Source organism: Vombatus ursinus, unplaced genomic scaffold, assembly GCF_900497805.2.
Source record: "Vombatus ursinus unplaced genomic scaffold, bare-nosed wombat genome assembly UNPS02014832.1, whole genome shotgun sequence".
Lineage (NCBI taxonomy): Eukaryota > Metazoa > Chordata > Mammalia > Diprotodontia > Vombatidae > Vombatus > Vombatus ursinus.
The window spans coordinates 25,995,019-26,014,402 of record NW_020954610.1 but is presented as its reverse complement, the minus strand read 5'-3'; the positions used below and the strand labels follow the sequence as shown (position 1 = coordinate 26,014,402).

The following is a 19,384-nucleotide window of genomic DNA, read 5'->3' as shown; positions in this document are numbered from 1 at the left end:
CTTCTTCTTCTTCTTCTTCTTCTTCTTCTTCTTCTTCTTCTTCTTCTACTGTGTTTGCAGCTTGCCAATCTGACTTTTATGGACCAGATTGTAAACTAAGATGTAAGTGCACCAATGGAGGAACCTGTGATCGATTCAAAGGATGCCTGTGTCCTCCTAACAGGCATGGTCTACAATGTGAGAAAGAAGGTAAAGCAAGGTAACACTGTAATCAAGAGCCTTTTTCCAGGGTGATAAAGTCAATAGACTTTCCGGCATAACCTTTCTGCCATAGGGACAAGAGAACTCTGAAACTCCTACTGCTACCTCATCATAACTGCAGGTAGGGAAGATGCCTTATCCTAGAGTTGCAGACTATAACATTCCAATTAATCTTCCAGGACTTACATAATTTCCCACCCTATTCACTTCAGTGTTCCCAGAAAGGAAATTTGGTGTTTAGGGAAGCAAATCAGTCAGGCATCCAGCCAAAGACCCCAGAGAATCAAATTAAGTCTTACTTTTCCTAAAGTTTCACAAAGCACCCTATTCCACCCTCTAATATTACCCACCAAAACAGATCAAAAACAAAATATAAAAGAGAGAAAGAATGAAATGCTCCTTTATTGGTCTGAATTGTTTATTTGCCCTAAATTTTTTGAGTGACTGAGGCCTTCAGGATCATTACTTTGTCATTTGTTTTTACCCTAGTGGAACCCTCTTAAATCTATGTCTTCCTTAAACCTACAGACAAATTACTAAATTTTTCTGCCCTTGTAGAATAAAAGCTGATTAATGTTGATAAATTGTGGTTATCTTTAGTTAGGAGGACATTGTAGGCCTTCTCTCCATCAGTCACTAAAAATGGTTACATAAGGTCATGTGGTCAGTCACTAAACATTTATTAAGTTCCACCGTGTGCCAGGCACTGTGCTAAGCAGTGGGTATATGAGACAAGATAAAATACAATCCTTTCCCTCAAGGAGATCTCAATTCTGTTCAACTAAGAAATCATTTAGTAAGGGCCTACCAGTGCCAAACATTGAACTAAGTACTAGGCATACAAGAAAAGAAATTAAAGTGTTTGACTCCTATGAGTTTATATTCTGCTGGGGATGGAGGAGGATGGAATATAACATGTAAACCAATAAATAAATACAAAGTAAGTACAGAAGTAATTTTGGCAAGGGTGAAACAAGATTGTAAAAGGCTTTGAAAGTCAAACAAAGAAGTTTTTATATCTTTCTAGAGGCAATAGGGAACTACTGGAGCTTTTTTTTTAATAGAGCAGTGACAGTCAGGCATGCTATTTAGGACTATCACTTGGGCAGCTGTGTGGAAAATGGATGTTAAAGATGAAGCACGGGGACCAAATAGGCAATTATGGCAATAGTCCAGACAAGAAATGATGGGGGCCTGACAGCTAGGGTGGTGGCTATGTGAGTGCATAGAAGGAGACAGATGTGAGAGATACTGTGGATGCGGAACTGACAACACTTGGCAATTGGTGAGATATGGGAGGCAAAGGAGACTTTAAAGTTGCGAACTTGAATGACTAATAATGATGACCTAAAAAGAAATAGGGAAGTTAGTCATTTCCATCCTGTCCAACACCCTTCAGCAATGTCCTATCCTAAGTCTGTGAAGCAGAATAATGGCATTAGGATAATAGTTCCACTTTTGGGGTATATTCCTCTATAATTCTATCTAGCATTGGAACATTTCCAAGGATGCCAAATGACCCATTGTTAACATTTGGTTTTCTAAGTCTCTATAATAGAAGATAGTGGCAAATCCTCCTTCTGACACATCTTTAGGCTCTAAGTTCCTCAGGTTTCTATAACTGTAAGTTACATATAAAATGTTGTCCTGTTTTTGTGCAAAGAATTTCAATGCCAAGAGTTCTCCACACAGATGAAGTCACAGGTCCTGACCAAAAAATAACAACAATAATAACTTTTGGACTCAAAAAGTCTATGTAGATTCAAATGTATGCTAAGGAAAGACACTGAAGACCTTAAGCTTGACTCTAAAGAGCAAAATGAACCGATGGATAAAGGCCATAACTACAAATACCTCCTCTGAGCAGAAAGATATCAGGAAGAATGTTGTGGCTGAATATGTTGAGATTTATTTTTCATTCTGAAATCAAAACTGAATTGGAAGAGTGAATGAAAAGCATTTTATTAAGTGGTACTATGTGCCAAGCACTGTTATGCCAAGCATGGAGCAAGACTATCCCTTCCCTCAAGAAGCTTACATTCTAATGGAGGTAACAACAGGTACAAGGGAATGGTGACTAGGGAAGGAAATTTTGGTCTTTGAAGTGACAAAGATGGTGAGGAGAACAATAGGGCAGGCTATTGACAAAACCTTAGGAAAAGCAATGGTAATAGTGATTTAATTACATTCTCAGAAAGAGATAGAAAGCAGCAGGGTAGAAAATGCCTGGAATGAATATGAGTATTCATGATTCTAGAGAACTTTTCCCATGCATATTCTCTATTGGTTGGGTTTGGAGGGTGAAGCAATAGCAGTAGTGGGAAGGGAAAGTCAAAATATGTAAGACCACATTTAGTCTCCCCCATTAGATTGAGAATTTCGTGAGAACAGGGAATGTCTTTTGACTTTTTTTGTACCCCTAGCATTTATCAATACCAGTCTTTGGATACTAACACCTTCACAACTGTAAAGTGCACCATAACAGTTTTGGAAAGCATCTTAACAAAACCCTATGCAATATTAACAAAATACAGGGCCTATCAATCTGATGCAGTTATAGAAAGAAGAGCATGCCAAAAAACAGGAAGATGATTGATAGATGTTCTTAGGACATAATAAATGGGTCAAAAACCTACAGAAATACTTTTGAAATAAGCAAACATCACTTTACCAATCAATAGTCAGGGCTGAAAATAGGCACATACCATTGGATTTGTCAAATATAAGCTAAGGTGGCTTACCCCCAGATGATGCCTATGAAAAGACAAAGATTCAAGAGAATTCTCAAAAAGCTCTCAAAGGTTATCATCTGCATGAACTTATGCATGTTAACAAAGAAGCATTGAGTCACGATTGAGTCATGCAGACTTTTTTCTGGACATAGCATTTGTGATGGTGACTCAAGATCAGTTTATTGTCACCATGCTACAGAAGGGTAGTCTTGAAGAAGCCAGACTTAGTGATCAATGTAGATTATGCAAGAAAATGGTGAAGATAGTTCAACACATGACTGCAGGCTATAAAATTTAGCGTCTACCAAATATCTGAGAAGATATGACCTAGAATTTTAAATTATGTATGAGAAGTTTGCTATCTCTCATAGACAGATAGATGATGACAAATCCCTATGTTACAAATATAGATCCAAAAATATCCCAGGCATCTCAACCTACTCAAATTGGACAACAATCTTCTTGGCATAACATTGACTGATAAAAACAACACAGATAGATAACAAATAGAAATAGATAGATGTTACCATCCCAAATCCTCATAATCTTCAATCCACATGGAATGAAAAGCTTTCAAAGTATAAAGACTTACTTGAGATCAAAATCAAATGGGACTAGGATGAGGTACATTTTATGTCTGTTGTCCTGTCTGCTACAGGAGTTGCTCCAATGATGCTTTCAATGAGCCTACAGAAGATGACCTTACATACTAATACTTTTATTCATCTATAAAAAGCATTCTCGAGGAAAGATGAATAATGTTTTTATCTACATTTTCAGAGCAAGAGGAAGGAGTTCTGCTATAAGGTCTAAATGTATCTGAGGAGGATTTGAGGGAAGAGATGTCAATTCTATTCCGCAAATGTTTCTACTATGTGCAAGGCAAATTTCCACATAGTTCTTACGATGTGCCAAACACATTTTCCATATAGTTCCTGTTATGTTCCAGACACTGGGATAAGAGCTCGGGGTACAAAGCCAAAACTGAAATAGTCATTGACCTCGAGTAGCTTACATTCTATTTGCTGCATTTACGCCAGCTAGATACTATCCTAAAACCGGGTTTCACACCAGTTTTCCCTTTGTCTTCAGGTCCTCCAAGGGTGACTCCTCAAATAGAAGATTTGCCTGACCACATGGAAGTAAACAGTGGCAAATTCAACCCCATCTGCAAAGCTTCTGGCCACCCACTGCCTGATGCTGAAGAAATGACCCTGGTGAAACCAGATGGAACTGTTCTACAAGTAAGACACAATAATACCATTATTATTACCATCTGACACGGTCAAGTGTTTTTATTGTACTAGCCCTCCTGAAGAACATTACTTTAAAATAAATTTTTGATAACTTTTGTTTTTTTTGTTGCCTAGCTTTCCCCATTATAGGTATTGAACTTGGGTTTTTTGACTCTTACTAAAATCAGTACTCTTTAAACTCAACCTTGCTTCCTCCCATAATCAATAGAGTCTATTTTTGTGTTGTCTACTTGCTGGTGGGCATCTGTAGTCACCTGCTCTCATTAGCTTTTTCATTAAAACTTAGAGCAGAGATGCATTAGAATAAGCAAACCCCACTGAGTCATTAGTGATGGTCCTCAGCCACCTCTATGTTTTCCTGAAGAGGAGCAACTGTTAATATCATTGGGGGTTTAAAAGTCAACTCTACCCTTTATTCTCAAGAGAGACTACCAAAGCACATCCTCTCTTATCTTTCCCTAAATAGAGCAAAAATGCAATCGGGAGTGGACGTTGTACAATCTAAGTGCAAATTGTACTATAAAATGTAAAAATAGGTTAAAGAAGTCATAGCACTTAACTTCACAGGATTGTTGTGAGGATCAAATGAGATAATGTATGTAAAACATTTTGCAAACTCTAAATAACTATGAAAGTTTTAGCCATTATTTTTCCTCATCCTCAAAGTTAATATGGTACAATTAAATGTCTCCCAAATAAAAGTATAATTTTTTTTCTAACAACAATATTAAAGTGGACAGACTAAGGAAAGTTTCACACAATATAAACTTTCATTATAGCTAAAGTTTGAGAAATAAGCCAATGGTGACACCCTCACTGTCTTTAAATTTTTCCTCATTAGAAAACTTATTCCTGAACAAGAAAAGAAGGCTGTAGATGTGTGTGCTCTTGTGATACCAACTCTATTTGCACATCTTTATTTTCTTGAATTTGTTCATTTCAGCCTAAATCCTTTGTACGAAATAATCGATCAGAAGCTGAATTCAGTATCCATCGGATTGTACCCCCTGACTCAGGTGTTTGGGTCTGTAGTGTGAACACGGTGGCTGGAATGGTGGAAAAATCTTTCAACATTTCTGTTAAAGGTAAGCCTCACTTTCTTGAGGCAAATGATGTCTTCCTCAAAGCACAATGGCATCTAGTTTATGGATTCTTAATAACATAGGTTCCATGAACTTGTTTTCCTGAAAAAAATATTTTTGATAAATATTTCATAATTGGCTTTCTTTGTAATTTTATATATTTTGTTTTATGTATCTAAACACATTATTCTGAGAGGAATTCCATAGGTGTCTCTAAGAGCTCCAAGACATACAAATAGGATAAGAACCCTTGATCTAGTTAAAATACTGAAAATGTTCTAACAGAATTATAATTTGGGCCAGAGCAAGTAAGAAGGAGATATTTTCAATGTACGGAGACCATTTCGTGCTCTGATGTATTCACTGTTTTGCAGAGCACTAAATTTCGACTTTTTTATCTATTAGACGTGAAGGTAGAAAGTTGTTATAACACTTCACAATAAACCTGGTTTTATCACACAAGGACGTTGTGACTTTTTATCTTATAACAAGTTTGGAAAATCTTTTGTGTAAGCCCTAACTAGGCAACCATTTATGTTGCACAATTAACAAATGTTATTTTGCAGAAATTCAGAAAATTTTGGTAGTATGCTATGCCAGAAATGTCTGGATTTTTTCTCATGAATCAATATATTTAAAATGGATATATACATGTGTCTGGTGGGAGTGGGGAGGCTGGTAGGTAATATAACTAGATGAGAGCTAAAAGGGATCTATCATCTAGCCCAACTCCTTCATTTTATACATGAAAACACTGAGATGCCAACATGATTTACATCTGGCCTAACTTATTACTTGTTTAGAGATTCTTTGGGGTAGGTTCAGAACTCATTCCATAATGGAGCACAGAATTGCATTCATAGTTACTTTTTTTTTAAGGTCAAGAACTATATTAGGGTGGGTGCATCTTCCTAAATGAATTTGGATTCTGTTGCCCACAGAGTAAGAGTCAATGTCATCCTAGAATTCTTAATGTTCTTTTGAATGTTTTCTGAAACCCTCTATTTTATTCAGTACAAAGTTCACAGGGACAAAATAATTTCTCATTTTGTGCAACTGCCAGGAAAAGAGAAAATAGTGTGAAGACAAATCATCTTATCTAAATCCTAGGAAGATCCAGAGTCCTTGGTGAATAAACAGCAATAAGTTAAAAAGAAACCGATTTGGAGCCAATTGTTGGCTCCAGAATTTTATTCTCCTTGACCAGATTCTTCACACTATTTATCAACAGCATCTGTGGCTGAGTGGATAGAGTGTTGGGCTTGGCATTGGGAAGACCTTTGCTCAAACCTGCCTTAAACCCTTAGCAAAATGACTCTGGGCAAGTATAATCCTATGATTACAAAGGTCACATATAGAGAGCATAATACAATTTCAGTCTAGATTTAAAGTTAGAAGAGGAATAAGATATAGTTTTGTTAATTCTCTTATTTTTTCAGACTAAGGAACAGACCTCAAGAAGTCACATGACTCATCCAAGGTTAAATAAGTAATAAGTGACAGAACTAGGATGTAAATCTTGTGCTTCCGAATCCAAATCCAGCTTTGGATAGCATGTATAGATAATCATTTATCCCTCCATTAAAGCCTTACTATGATGCTTCCCAATAGTGTGTAAGTGAATTGGGTTATGCTAGTGAAACACTCACACAAATCCTACAACAAACAAGAAAGGATTTGAGAATGGTTCTGACTAGTGGACCGCAGCTTTCTTTCAAGGACCAGCCAAGCTGAGTTCTCAGAGGCCAGAAAGCTGGTTACCAGGTATTGAATTTTAGGGGGCATTCTAATTCTTGAAACTGTCGACTACAACCTGGCAATGTTATGATCTGGTCTCTGTCAATGGAATAATCATACACACTGAAAAAAATCACCATCTTTAGAAATACTGAGTTGTTTGTTCACTTAAGGTAGATTTTTATCTTCCTAAGAAGAAATTCTGTAAAAAAACTGATGGAGTAGGCCTCCATTGGCTGATAAATGTAAGCCTTTAGTCCATTTAATTACACATGTGAAATTTAAACACCGTTGATCTTGTTCACTGGTAGTAATCACTCATGAAGAAAGAGAATCTCAGTTTAAAACAAACATATGTTTTTGATTACCAGACCAAAGCAACTACTGGAGAAAGGTCAATGTGACTATAATTACGTTATTATGCTGTTTCCCTATTTAGAGGAATTAAGCTGGTCAATCACATATACACCTGCTATTCATCTATTCGGTTACTACATGTAATGGATCTGGCCCAAATTTGAATCTAATAGGCCTGATTTTGATTCGCAGATGACAGTCTGTAGCCTTGGTAAATTCTCTACATTTTCATTTCATAGAGGGATGAAAAGGGAGAAATGAATGTGTTAAATTGGGTATGAACACAGAAAGGAGAAGAAAGGCAGATTGACAAACATTTGAAAATTCTTTGAAATATCAACGACTAGGCATCACATGAGCACAAGAGGTTGGGCTGTTGGGTCATTCTAAAATAGCCTTCTACATGTTTCTGAAGAAAGGACAGATTTTTTGGACACAACAAACATTTTCGAAGGTATTCTGTTTAAATAATAAAATTGTGATTCTATCTGATATAAGACAATCCAAGGTAAAGAAAACTTCTACAAATGCAGGTTGGCACCTTATCTGCAATTTATAATCTTGGAGAGTTTCCTAGAGTACTAAGAAGCTAAGCAACTTACCCAGGACCATATAGTTACTATATGTCAAAAGAAAACTTATATCCAGGTCTTCTGGACTTTTCAAGGCCAGTTCTCTACCCACTATGCCTCTGAAAAATAAAAATTAAAAAGAAATCATAAAATCAAAAATCCCTACATGTGAGTGCCAATCTGATTGTTGTCACTCTAATTAGTTCCCCCAGAGCCTTTGAATGCACCGAAAGTAGTGGAGATTGGTCACAACTTTGTTATCATCAATATCAGTTCTGAGCCTTACTTGGGAGATGGGCCAATCAAGTCCAAGAAACTCTTTTACAAGTCCAGTAAACAATATGAAACCTGGAAGCATCTGCAAGGTAAGGATCTGACTTCAAGAAGTCAATAGAAAACAAGATGATTTTTGGGGGGTACAATGTGATTAGAAATCACACTCCTCTCTTGTTCTGGAGCTCCCCTCTCCTCCCCACTCCAGTTCTGGGACAAAGTTCCACTGCCAACACTTTCCCATGCCCATGGTGAAATGAAGTCATAGGAGCTGCTGCTGCATTAGGCCATTATTAGGTAGCAAGCCTGGTCAGATGCAAACCCTAGAGTGCTGGTGAGATGTACTATAGGGGAATAAAGGAAGGGATTAAGCATTTATACAAAGCCTACTATGTGTCAGACACTGCTAAGCACTTTGCAAATGTGATCTCATTTGATCCTCACAAACATCCAGGGAGATAGGTATTATAACTATTGCCATTATACAGTTGAGGAAGCTGAGGCAAAACTGGTTAAGTGACTTGCTCAGGGTCACATAGCTAATAAGTGTCTGTGGCCAAATTTGAACTCAGGTCTTCCTGACTTCAGGCCCAGCATTCTATCCACAGTGCCAACAGCTGCCTCAGGGACTATATAGAGGTGAACTACAGAGTTGAATTTTCTTTTTTTTGGTGGTAATTTTTATTTATTTTTTTGTTTTCAACATGTACTTCCACAAGATTTTGAGTTCCAAATTTTCACCCCATCTCGCCCCTCCCCCACCCCAAGATGGCATTCATTCTGAATATCCCTTCCCCTAGTCTTCCTTCCCTTCTATTTCCCCTTCTCTTATCTCCTTCCCCTTCTATTTTCTTGTAGGGCAGGATGGATTTCTGTACCCCTTTTCCCGTATTTCTTATTTCCCAGTTGCATGTGAAAACATTTTTTTTAAACATGTGTTTTTAAAACTTTGGGTTCCAGATTTTCTCCCTTCCTCCCTCCCCACTCACTCTCATTGATAAGGCAAGCAACTAAATATAGGTTATATATGTGCAGTTATGCAAAACACTTCCATAGTAGACATGTTGTGAAAAACTAATTCTATTACCCTTAATCCTATCTCATCCCCCCATTTATTCTATTCCTTCTTTCAACCCTGTCCCTCATCAGAAGTACTTGCTTTTGATTACCCCCTTTCCCAATCTGTCCTCCCCTCTATCATCACCCTACTCTCTTGTCCCCTTCCCTCCCTCTATTTTCCTGTAGGGTAAAACAGATTTCCATACCCAATTGAGTGTGTATGTTATTCCCTCCTTAAGTCAAATCCTATGAGAATAAGATTCACTCATTCCCTCTCACCTTCCCCCATTTCCCGTTCACTATAAGAGCCTTTTATTTTATGTTTTTTTTTGTGAGATGATTTACCCCGTTCTACCTCTCCTTTTCTCCTTCTCCTAGCATAATCCTCTCTCACCCCTTAATTTTATTCTCCAGATATGACCCTTCATTTTCAACTCACCCTGTACCCTATATCTATCTATCTATCTATCTATCTATCTATCTATCTATCTATCTATCTATACATATATATATATACATATATATACGTACATAGAATTTTTCCCCTCCAACTCCCCTAATACTGACAAAGGACTCATGAATTACAAATATCATCTTTCCATGCAGGAATGTAAACAGTTCAACCATAATAAGTCTCTTATGATTTTCTCTTTCCTGTTTACCTCTTCATGTTCCACTTGAGTCTTGTATTTGAAAATCAAATTTTCTATTCAGCTCTGGTCTTTTCATCAAGAATGCTTGAAAGTCCTCTATTTCACTGAATTACCATCTTTACCCCTGAAGGATTATACTCAGTTTTGCTGGGTAGGCGATTCTTGGCTGTAATCCTATCTCTTTTGCCCTCCAGAATGTTATATTCCATGCCCTGCAGTCCCTTAATGTAGAAGCAGCTAAATCTTGTGTTATCCTGATTGTGTTTCCACAATACTTGAATTGTTTCTTTCTGGCTGCTTGTAATATTTTCTCCTTGATCTGGGAACTCTGGAATTTGGCTACAATATTCCTAGGAATTTTCCTTTGGTGGTCTCTTTCAGGAGGAGATCAGTGGATTCTTTCAATTTCTATTTTGCCCTCTGATTCTAAAATATCAGGGCAGTTTTCCTTGATCATTTCTTGAAAGATGATGTCTAGGCTCTTTTTTTGATCATGGCTTTCAGATAGTCCAACCATTTTTACATTCTTTCTCCTGGATCCACTTTCCAGGTCAGTTGTTTTTCCAATGAGATATTTCACATTGTTTTCAAATTTTTCATTCTTTTGGATTTGTTTTACAGTGTCTTGATTTCTCATAAAGTCACTAGCTTCCAATTGCTCTATTCTAATTTTTAAGGAAGTATTTTCTTCAGTAATCTTTTGGACTTCCTTTTCCATTTGGCTAATTTTGATTTTTAGGGCATTCTTCTCCTCATTGGCTTTTTGGACCTCTTCTGCCATTTGGGTTAGGCTATTTTTAAGGTGTTATTTTCTTTGGTATTTTTTTGGGTCTCCTTTAGCAAGCTGTTAACTTGTTTTTCATGATTCTCTTGCAAAACTCAGTTTTTCCTCTACTTCTCTTACTTGCTTCTCAAAATCCCTTTTGAGCTCTTCCAAGCCCTGGGACTGATTCATATTCTTCTTGGAGACTTTGGATGTAGGAGCTTTGCTTTGGTTGTCTTCTTCTGGTTGTATGTTTTGATCTTCTTTGTCACCAGAGTAAGATAATATAGTCTGATTCTTTTTGCACTGCTTACTCATGATCTCAGCCAATTACTTGAGTTTTAAACTCTTTGTTAAGGTAAGTCTGCTTTTAATGTGGAGAATGTACTGTCCCAAGCTTTGGAAGTTTGTACAGCTGTTTTCAGAGATACTTCTAGGGACCTGAAAATTTTCAGTCCTTCCAAGGTGCTATGATAAGGGGCAAGGTGTTTTCTCTCCACCACCACAACAAGCTCCACCACACCAGCGTTCCTCCTCGCCCCAGGACCACCCCTCAGAACTGTGACTGATCCAAGTGCCAGTAAAACAAGAGATTCTTGCCTTAGCACTGGCAAAGAGATCCCTGCAATCCCCCTATGATCAGTCACTCTATTCCCCCTCAGTCTGTGGCCTGGAAGCTCAGGAAACAGCCACGGCCCCAGGGGCAGCTGAGACCTAGCTCCTTCTCTCATTGCAGTCACAGACTTTTCCCAATGACCTTCTAAGTTGTCTTTGGTGTTCGTGGGTTGAGAAGTCTGGAAACCACCACAGCTGCCCATGATTCAGTCTGCTGAGGCCTGCTCCAGGGTCGCTGTGGCTTGCGCACCCATACCAAACTGCGCTCCTCTCCCCACCCGGCACAATACACCTTTCTGATCAACCATCCAGGCTGTCTTTGGCTGGAAATTTGTTTCACTCTGTCTTTTTATGGGTTCTGCTGCTTTAGAATTTGTTTAGAACCATTTTTATAGGTATTTGGAGGGGTTTGGGGGGAGAGCTCAAGCAAGTCACTGCTTTCCCTCCACCATCTTGGCTCCCTGAATTTTCTTATTTTGCATCCTGCTACCTTATTTCCAAATGCCCAGTTTATTTTATCTAGCTAGTTAGCTAGCTAGCTAGCTAGCTATTCATTCATTTATGTTTTTGACCAGACCTACGATATCTTTGGTGTAAGGAACTCCCAAAAAGGAAATTTTCTCTGCCAAAGCAGGTCAGTATGTATTCCATAACTAAAGAATATTATAAACTAAACTAAAGAATATTAAGGAGACACCTGGATCTTTGAGAGGTTTAGTGACTTGCCCAGGAATCACTGATTTCTAGAAGAACATTTACCTGAGGATGGAAAGTTGACAAAACCAGAACAAATAAATATATGAACCAGTTGCTGGTAAGGCCTAGGATATCATGAAATAGACTGTCTACACAGGAAAAGCTAAGTGCTAAAGCAATTATGATGGTGGAGGAAGATTTCTTAGCCCAATAATCAAGATGGCTATATTTAACAAATTCACCAGACTATTCCTCAACTCTTTACTTTTCCTCTGTAGGCCCAATCAAAAATTCATAGACCACAGAGCCTTAAAATCAAAATACTAAATTATTGTTTCTAGAACCAATGTTCAAAATCTCATTAGAAAAGGGCTTTGTATCACTACCCAGTAGAATCCATCACTGATTCCCTAATATTCACTCCACTATTCATGCTTCCTGGAAATGGTCAACATTAATGAGGTCTTCAAAATATAGTAAAAAATTTAATAAAGCTACAGTCATTTGGAATTAATAGTAACTCTGATAGAAACTAAAAAGCACATCAATAAATAAAAGATAGGGCAATATGGTTTTGAGTTCTTTGGATGAATCCCATTTACATAGAAAGGCATTCTGTCTAAAATGTACATATGAGCCTAATAAACCAATTATCTAGACATTAAAACAAACCTGAAAGAGCCTTTACTGACTCTTTGCTAGTTTTGTTCTGGTTCTGCTATTATATCTGTTTCATGAGATCATACACCTAAAACTACAAAGGATTTTAAAAATCACCTTGCCTCATTTCTTCATTTTACATATGAAGGAAACTGAGCCCACCTAAGTGATTTGCCCAAGACCAGATAGATAGCAAGTGGGCCAGATAAGATTTAAACTAAGGTCTTCTAAGGCCAACTCTCTTTCAACTGTATTTAACATTATTTTAAAATTTTTTACTAGATCAGATAGACACTCAATCCCCTCCCATACATGCTCATTCTACCCCTACTACTCTGAATTAATGAGGTCTTACCAGATAGAGGAATATACAACTATATAATAGGTGTTTGAAAACCTTAAAGCACTACATAATGCTAGCTATGTTTACAAACATATCTGATGGTATTGAAATACAAAAAGTCCTAAAGCTTTGCCACTTAGATAACCCCAACCCCACAAGATCAATAAAGATTCTTTCTTATCAGCCCACTGCTCTTTCACTTACTTTAGGGTCCATAACAATCTACCCCTAGAGTTTAAGCTTTTGAACTTATCTTCAGAACACCCTTTTTTTAAACAAACAATTTCTTGTTCTAAAAAATATATAAAATTAATTACAATTTCCTGGGCTTTCCTTTTCTTTACTCAGTAAATAAAGAAATTGTAACACTGGACTCTTTGGAATCACGAACAGAATATGAGCTCTGTGTTCAGTTGAGCCGCCGAGGAGAAGGTGGTGAAGGACACCCAGGACCTGTCAAACGTTTTACTACAGCATCCATTGGTATGTAGTAGGGGAAAAACAGTCTCTATATGCAGGAGTTCAATAATCAGTAAGGCATTTTGGTGAAAGAAGTTATGAGAAGAATATGAACTGCTAATTAACATGCTTTTTCTTGTTTGTTTTTTTGTGTGGGGCAGATTCATGGCTTGACTGTTGATTTAGAGCTGGAAAGGATATTATAGGCCATCAACTTCAACCCCTTTATTTTACAGATGAGGAGATGGAAAATTAAATGAGGTTCTGTGGTGACTTGCTCAAAGTCACCCAGGTACTAAGTATCTGAGACAGGATTTGAACTCAGGTTTTCTTGATTCCTAAGTCTGGTATTTGAATCCACCATTTGGCCTAGCCAAACCACTACTTATCTCTTGCACACGCCATTCAACCACATGATGCTAATACATATACATATGTCACCTTGACCAGTGGCACCAAATTCAAATAGAAACCATATGTAAGAATTCCTGTGAGCCACATATTGACTTAAAAAACCTACATATTAATATGTTCTATTGTAATTTTTAATTATTTTGTTAAATATTTCCCAATTATATTTTAATCTGGTGCTAGTCACAATGGCCCACTGCCCTTGTTTAACACCTCTGACTGACTTAGACTATTTCTTTTTGGGAATAGGTTTATGCCATACCACCATAAAGGAAAACAAAAAAACAAAGATTCATTGATTCTAGCTGAGGTTCCTATTTGCTACTGTCATCCTATTGCATAAACCATACACTATGGCCTTTACAAACTACTTTCCTGGGGTAAATTTTGTGTCTGACCCCTCTTGTGGTCATGCTTTTTTGGTTTATCAACTCTTTGAACTATAAAGGAAGGATCTTTCAAGCCCAATAGCTAAAACCCTCACCTCTGAGACTTTGTTGCCTGGTCTTCTCCTCTGTAGCCAATTCCTGCCCTACTCTGATTCCTGATGCAATTCAACAAAACTTGATTAAATACCAACAAGGACAAGGCATTGTACTTTAAAGGCCTATGTTTGAATCCTACCTGATACTTACTAGCTATATGACCTTGGGAAAGCCACTGACCCTCTCTAATCATCACTTTTCTCAACTACAAAATGAAGATAACAATAGCAACTACAGCACAGAGTTATTGTGAGGATCAAGTGAGGTAATAAAGGGGATCACTAGGGATAGGATACACTGAATAACAGATAGTGGTTAACCATAAGATTCAAAATTGATAATGTTCAACTTTCAGAGAAGAGATTATGTTAATGTGTGACCAACCAGCCAGTATCTTCTCTCTAAGCTTCTTGTAATGCCTCAGGGCCAGATTTCTGAAATAAATTACTATTACACAGTGATTTATCTATATTGAATTAGTGCTAAACCAGAATTGCTACAAATGACCTTTTGCCTCTTTTAGTTTGACAAACTTTTATCTAGCAAAAAAGCAAACTTGTTTATGATAAGAAGCACAGAAAATGATCTGCATATCAAGCTTCAAAATATACTGCATTTTACCTGGAATTTCCCTCCCTTCCTCCCCTCACCTCAATCAGGAGTCTGGAAGATATTTATTATTCCAATTGATAATACTTTCCCACTTTCAAATCCTGCTTCTCCCATAATATACCCCAATCCCTAATCCCAACTTGAAAATAGAGCAAATAAAGAACTAGAAGATGAATAAATTCAATGATGAAACAAAGTCCTGAGTTTTTTTTAAAGGGGTTCTTAAACTGAGATTTGTGAACTTGTTTCTTAAAAATATTTTGAAAACTATATTTCCATGCAATTAGTTTCCTTATGTAATATATATTAGTAATTACATGTATGTATATATTTTTTCATATATATGTATATGTACATATACATATGTTCATATATACATCCATTTAAAACCATTATACTGAGAAGTGGTCCATAGGCTTCACCTGATTGCCAAAAGGGTCCATGACACAAAAGTGGTTGAGAACAGTTGGGCCCCTAACAACTTAGTTACTTTATTCTCCAACATTTAAACTTGTCACTAAGAAAGAGCAAGGTGACTAATTTTTTAAAAAACTTATTTTATTGATATGTTTAGTTTTTAACATCACCTTTATTTCCAATTATATTCCCCTTTCCTTAAGTGATGCATCCCTTATTTAAAAAGACTTTTTAAAGAGAAAAAAAAAGAAATTTAGTAAAACCAGTCTATATATCAGTTGTATCTGACCATGCATTCAATATTCCACATCTATACTGATCCATTTCTGTAGAGAGGAGAGGGATGTTAGGCAATTAATTTTCAACTCATTAGCATCCCTGCAAAAAAAAATAGTTGGCACTCAAGTGATATTATGATGCTAAGGTGCTTCAACAGAGATGTTGAATGAGGAAGAAATGTGTTTTGTTAGCATAAGTCACTTTCCAAAAGCACTAAATGCAAAAGAAATAGAGAGTCTAGTCACTATAATAGGAAATTATCCAGACTTTGGAGAAACCCATGGTCTAAGATTAAAGAGAGAACTAATTTGCTGTATACTTAAATCAGCAAGAGTGAGACAGAGGGTTATTTTCACCTAGGTAAAAGTTGATAAATTAAAAATTAGAAGTCAGAATACAACTAAGATGGAAAGTATTTATGGAAAATATTATAAAAACTTGACAAACATTCCATACTGCCCTCTTCACTTAAAATAAATTCAAACCAGAATGTATTTGGAATTCTCTTGGAATATGTCAAAATAATATCAAGGTGGGCAGAAAGAAGGCAGTTTTTGAAGGTGATTATTTTCTATAACTTAAATTTTACTGATGTAATGATTTTGTTTATTTTTTAATTGTACACATGTACCATCTACAATTGTGCATGTATATAGGGAAGAGGGAGAGTCTTTTCTGAACACTTCATAGGAAGAGGAAAAGAAATATTACATGATCCCTTAAACCTTGCTTTTGCCTAAACTACCCAGATAATTACAACAATCCTTTGCTCTGTGATGTCTATACATACTTGGCTACTCTGTTCAATTTATTAGCTAAAACTTCATAGCTTAATGAAGGAAGGTCACATCACCATCATGAAAAGCAGAATTATAAGAGAGAGAACTAATACAAATGCTATAATAATTTAAACCACACTGAACTATTTTTTCCTGTGTCATACTAGACCTCACCTCAATCAGGACTGATTAGTTTCATCCAGTTTATATGATCAATTAAGAATAAGAGTTATTTTCCACCAAGATGCATCAATAAAGGGGAAATATAGTATAGTGAGTAGTATGTTAGACTTAGAGTCAGTGAAATACATACCCAGGTATGGCCCTAGCCAGGTCACCTTTCTGGGTCTTGGTTTTCCTATATATAAATGAGGGAGTTATACTCTATGACTCTTACTATCCCTTCCAATTCTGAATCTATGGTTTGATTATCAGGAGCCAGAAGATGTTGACCTTACATATTGATATGCTACATTGGTGTGAAAATTGGTCTTCTATACATAAAGGTTCATCTTTCAGAGGGAAAACACATGGGGAGATATAGAGAAATAACATCAGGAGGGCGGAGCCAAGATGGCACAGTAAAAGCAGTGACTTGCTTGAGCTCTCTCCCAAAGCCCCCCAGATAACTGTAAAAAATGGCTCTAAACAAATATAGAGCAGCAGAAAAAGCCCACAAAAAGACAGAGTGAAACAAATTTCCAGCCCAAGACAACCTGGATGGTTGATTGGAAAGGTTTGTTGCATGGGGCTGGGAGAGGAATGCAGTTCAGTGTGGGCCAGGCAGGCAAAGACTGGACCTCAGGAAACCTGGAGCAGGCATCAGGGGACTGAGTTAAGAGAAGCTGTGGCAGTTTCCAGACTTCGCAACCCACAAACACCAAAGACAACTTTAAAGGTCAGTACGAAAGGTCTGTTGGGCCTCTGTGAGAGAGGAGCTTGGTCCAGCCCCAGTCCTAGAGTAGCCACTGAGTGGTGGCTACTTCCAGAACTCTCAGTCCATAGACAGTGGGGGGACAAAGTGACTGATCAGAGGGGGACTGCAGGGATCTCTTTGCTGGTATAGAGGCAGGACTCTCTTGCTTTGTCTGTGCTTGGATCTGGGTCATAGTCCTAGGTGGCAGTGTTGGGGCAAGGAGAAGCATTGGCATGGTGGAGTTTGTGATGGCAATAGAGAGGGAATCCTCCTCACAGTTCCAAGGCAGAAAAGAGTGCTTGTGGTCACTCATAGACCAGAGCACAGGCCAGGAAAGGAGTAAACACCTCACTCCTTATCACACCACCTTGGAAGAACTGAAAATTTACAGGTCTCTAGAAGTATCTATGAAAACAGCTGCACAAACCCCCAAAGCTTGGGATAGTACGTTCTCCACACTGGAAGAAAACCCCAACCTTAACAAAGAATTTAAAACTCAAGTAGTTGGCTGGGAACATGAGAAAGTGGCACAAAAAAGTCAGACCATAGAATCTTACTTTGATGACAAAGAAGATCAAAACATACAATCAGAAGAAAACAACAAAGTCAAAGTTCCTACAACCAAAGCCTCCAAGAAAAAGATAAATCAGTCCCAAGCCATAGAAGGGCTCAAAAAAGGATTTTGAGATGCAAGTAAAAGAAGTAGAGGAAAAACTGGGAAAAGAAATGAGAATGATGCAAGAAAATCATGAAAAAACAAGTCAACAGCTTGCTAAAGGAGAACCAAAAACATACTGAAGAAAATAACACCTTAAAAAATAGACTATCCCAGGGGCAGCTGGATGGCACAGTGGATAGAGTACCAACCCTGGGGTCGGGACCTAAGTTCAGGTCTGGCCTCAGACACTTGACACTTACTAGCTGTGTGACCCTGGGCAAGTCACTTAACCACATTGCCTAGTCAAAAAGCAAAAAAAAAGAAAAAAAATAGACAAACCCAAATGGCAAAAGAGGTCCAAAAAGCTAATGAGGAGAAGAATGCCTTCAAAAGCAGAACTGGCCAAATGGAAAAGGAAGCCCAAAAGCTCACTGAAGAAAATACTTCCTTAAAAATTAGAATGGAGCAAATGGAAGCTAATGACTTTATGAGGAATCAAGAAATTGTAAAACAAAACCAAAAGAATGAAAAAATAGAAGACAATGTGAAATATCTCATTGGAAAAACAACTGACCTAGAAAATAGATCCAGGAGAGATAATTTAAAAATTATTGGACCACCTGAAAGCCATGATCAAAAAAAAGAGCCTAGACATCATCTTTCAAGAAATCATCAAGGAAAACTGCCCTGAGATTCTAGAACTAGGAGGTAAAATAGAAATGGAAAGAATCCACCAATCACCTCCTGAAAGAGATCCCCAAAGAAAACTAGGAATATTACAGCCAAATTCCAGAGTTCCCAGGTCAAGGAGAAAATATTGCAAGCAGCCAGAAACAAACAATTCAAGTATTGTGGCAACACAATCAGGTTAAGACAAGATTTAGTACCTTCTACATTAAGGGACTGGAGGGCTTGGAAAATAATATTCTGGAGGTCAAAGGAGATAGGATTACAAGCAAAAATGTCACCTACCCAGCAAAACTGAATATAATCCCCCTGGAGAAAAGATGGACTTTCAGTGAAATAGAGGACTTTCAAACCTTGTTGATGGAAAGACCAGAGCTGAATAGAAAATTTGACATTCAAATAGAAGACTCAAGAGAAGCATGAAAAGGTAAACAGGAAAGAGAAATCATAAAGGACTTATTAAAGTTGAACTGCTTACATTCATACATGGAAAGATCATATTTGTAACTCATAAGACCTTTCTCAGTATTAGGGTAGTTGGAGGGAAAAATTATATGTGTATATATAGATAGAGACAGAGGGCACAGGGTGAGTTGAAGATGAAGAGGTGATATCTAAAAAAATAAAATTAAGGGGCAAGAGAGGATTCTAGTGGGAGAAGTAGAATGGGAGAGGTAGAATG

The 19,384-nt window shown here is 37.3% G+C and overlaps 1 protein-coding gene across 2 annotated transcripts in view; it reads left to right on the top strand.

Moving 5' to 3' along the window:
* TEK (TEK receptor tyrosine kinase) overlaps nucleotides 1-19,384 on the top strand; it is a 116,674-nt gene that overhangs the window by 58,885 nt on the left and 38,405 nt on the right. The window contains exons 7-11 of one of the 2 annotated variants that reach the window (XM_027839346.1): nucleotides 61-189; nucleotides 4,026-4,177; nucleotides 5,133-5,274; nucleotides 8,141-8,302; nucleotides 13,348-13,482. In XM_027839346.1, coding sequence (XP_027695147.1) covers nucleotides 61-189; nucleotides 4,026-4,177; nucleotides 5,133-5,274; nucleotides 8,141-8,302; nucleotides 13,348-13,482 — 720 coding nt within the window. The remainder of the gene's footprint in view (nucleotides 1-60; nucleotides 190-4,025; nucleotides 4,178-5,132; nucleotides 5,275-8,140; nucleotides 8,303-13,347; nucleotides 13,483-19,384) is intronic. The other variant, XM_027839347.1, reaches the window with a different exon arrangement.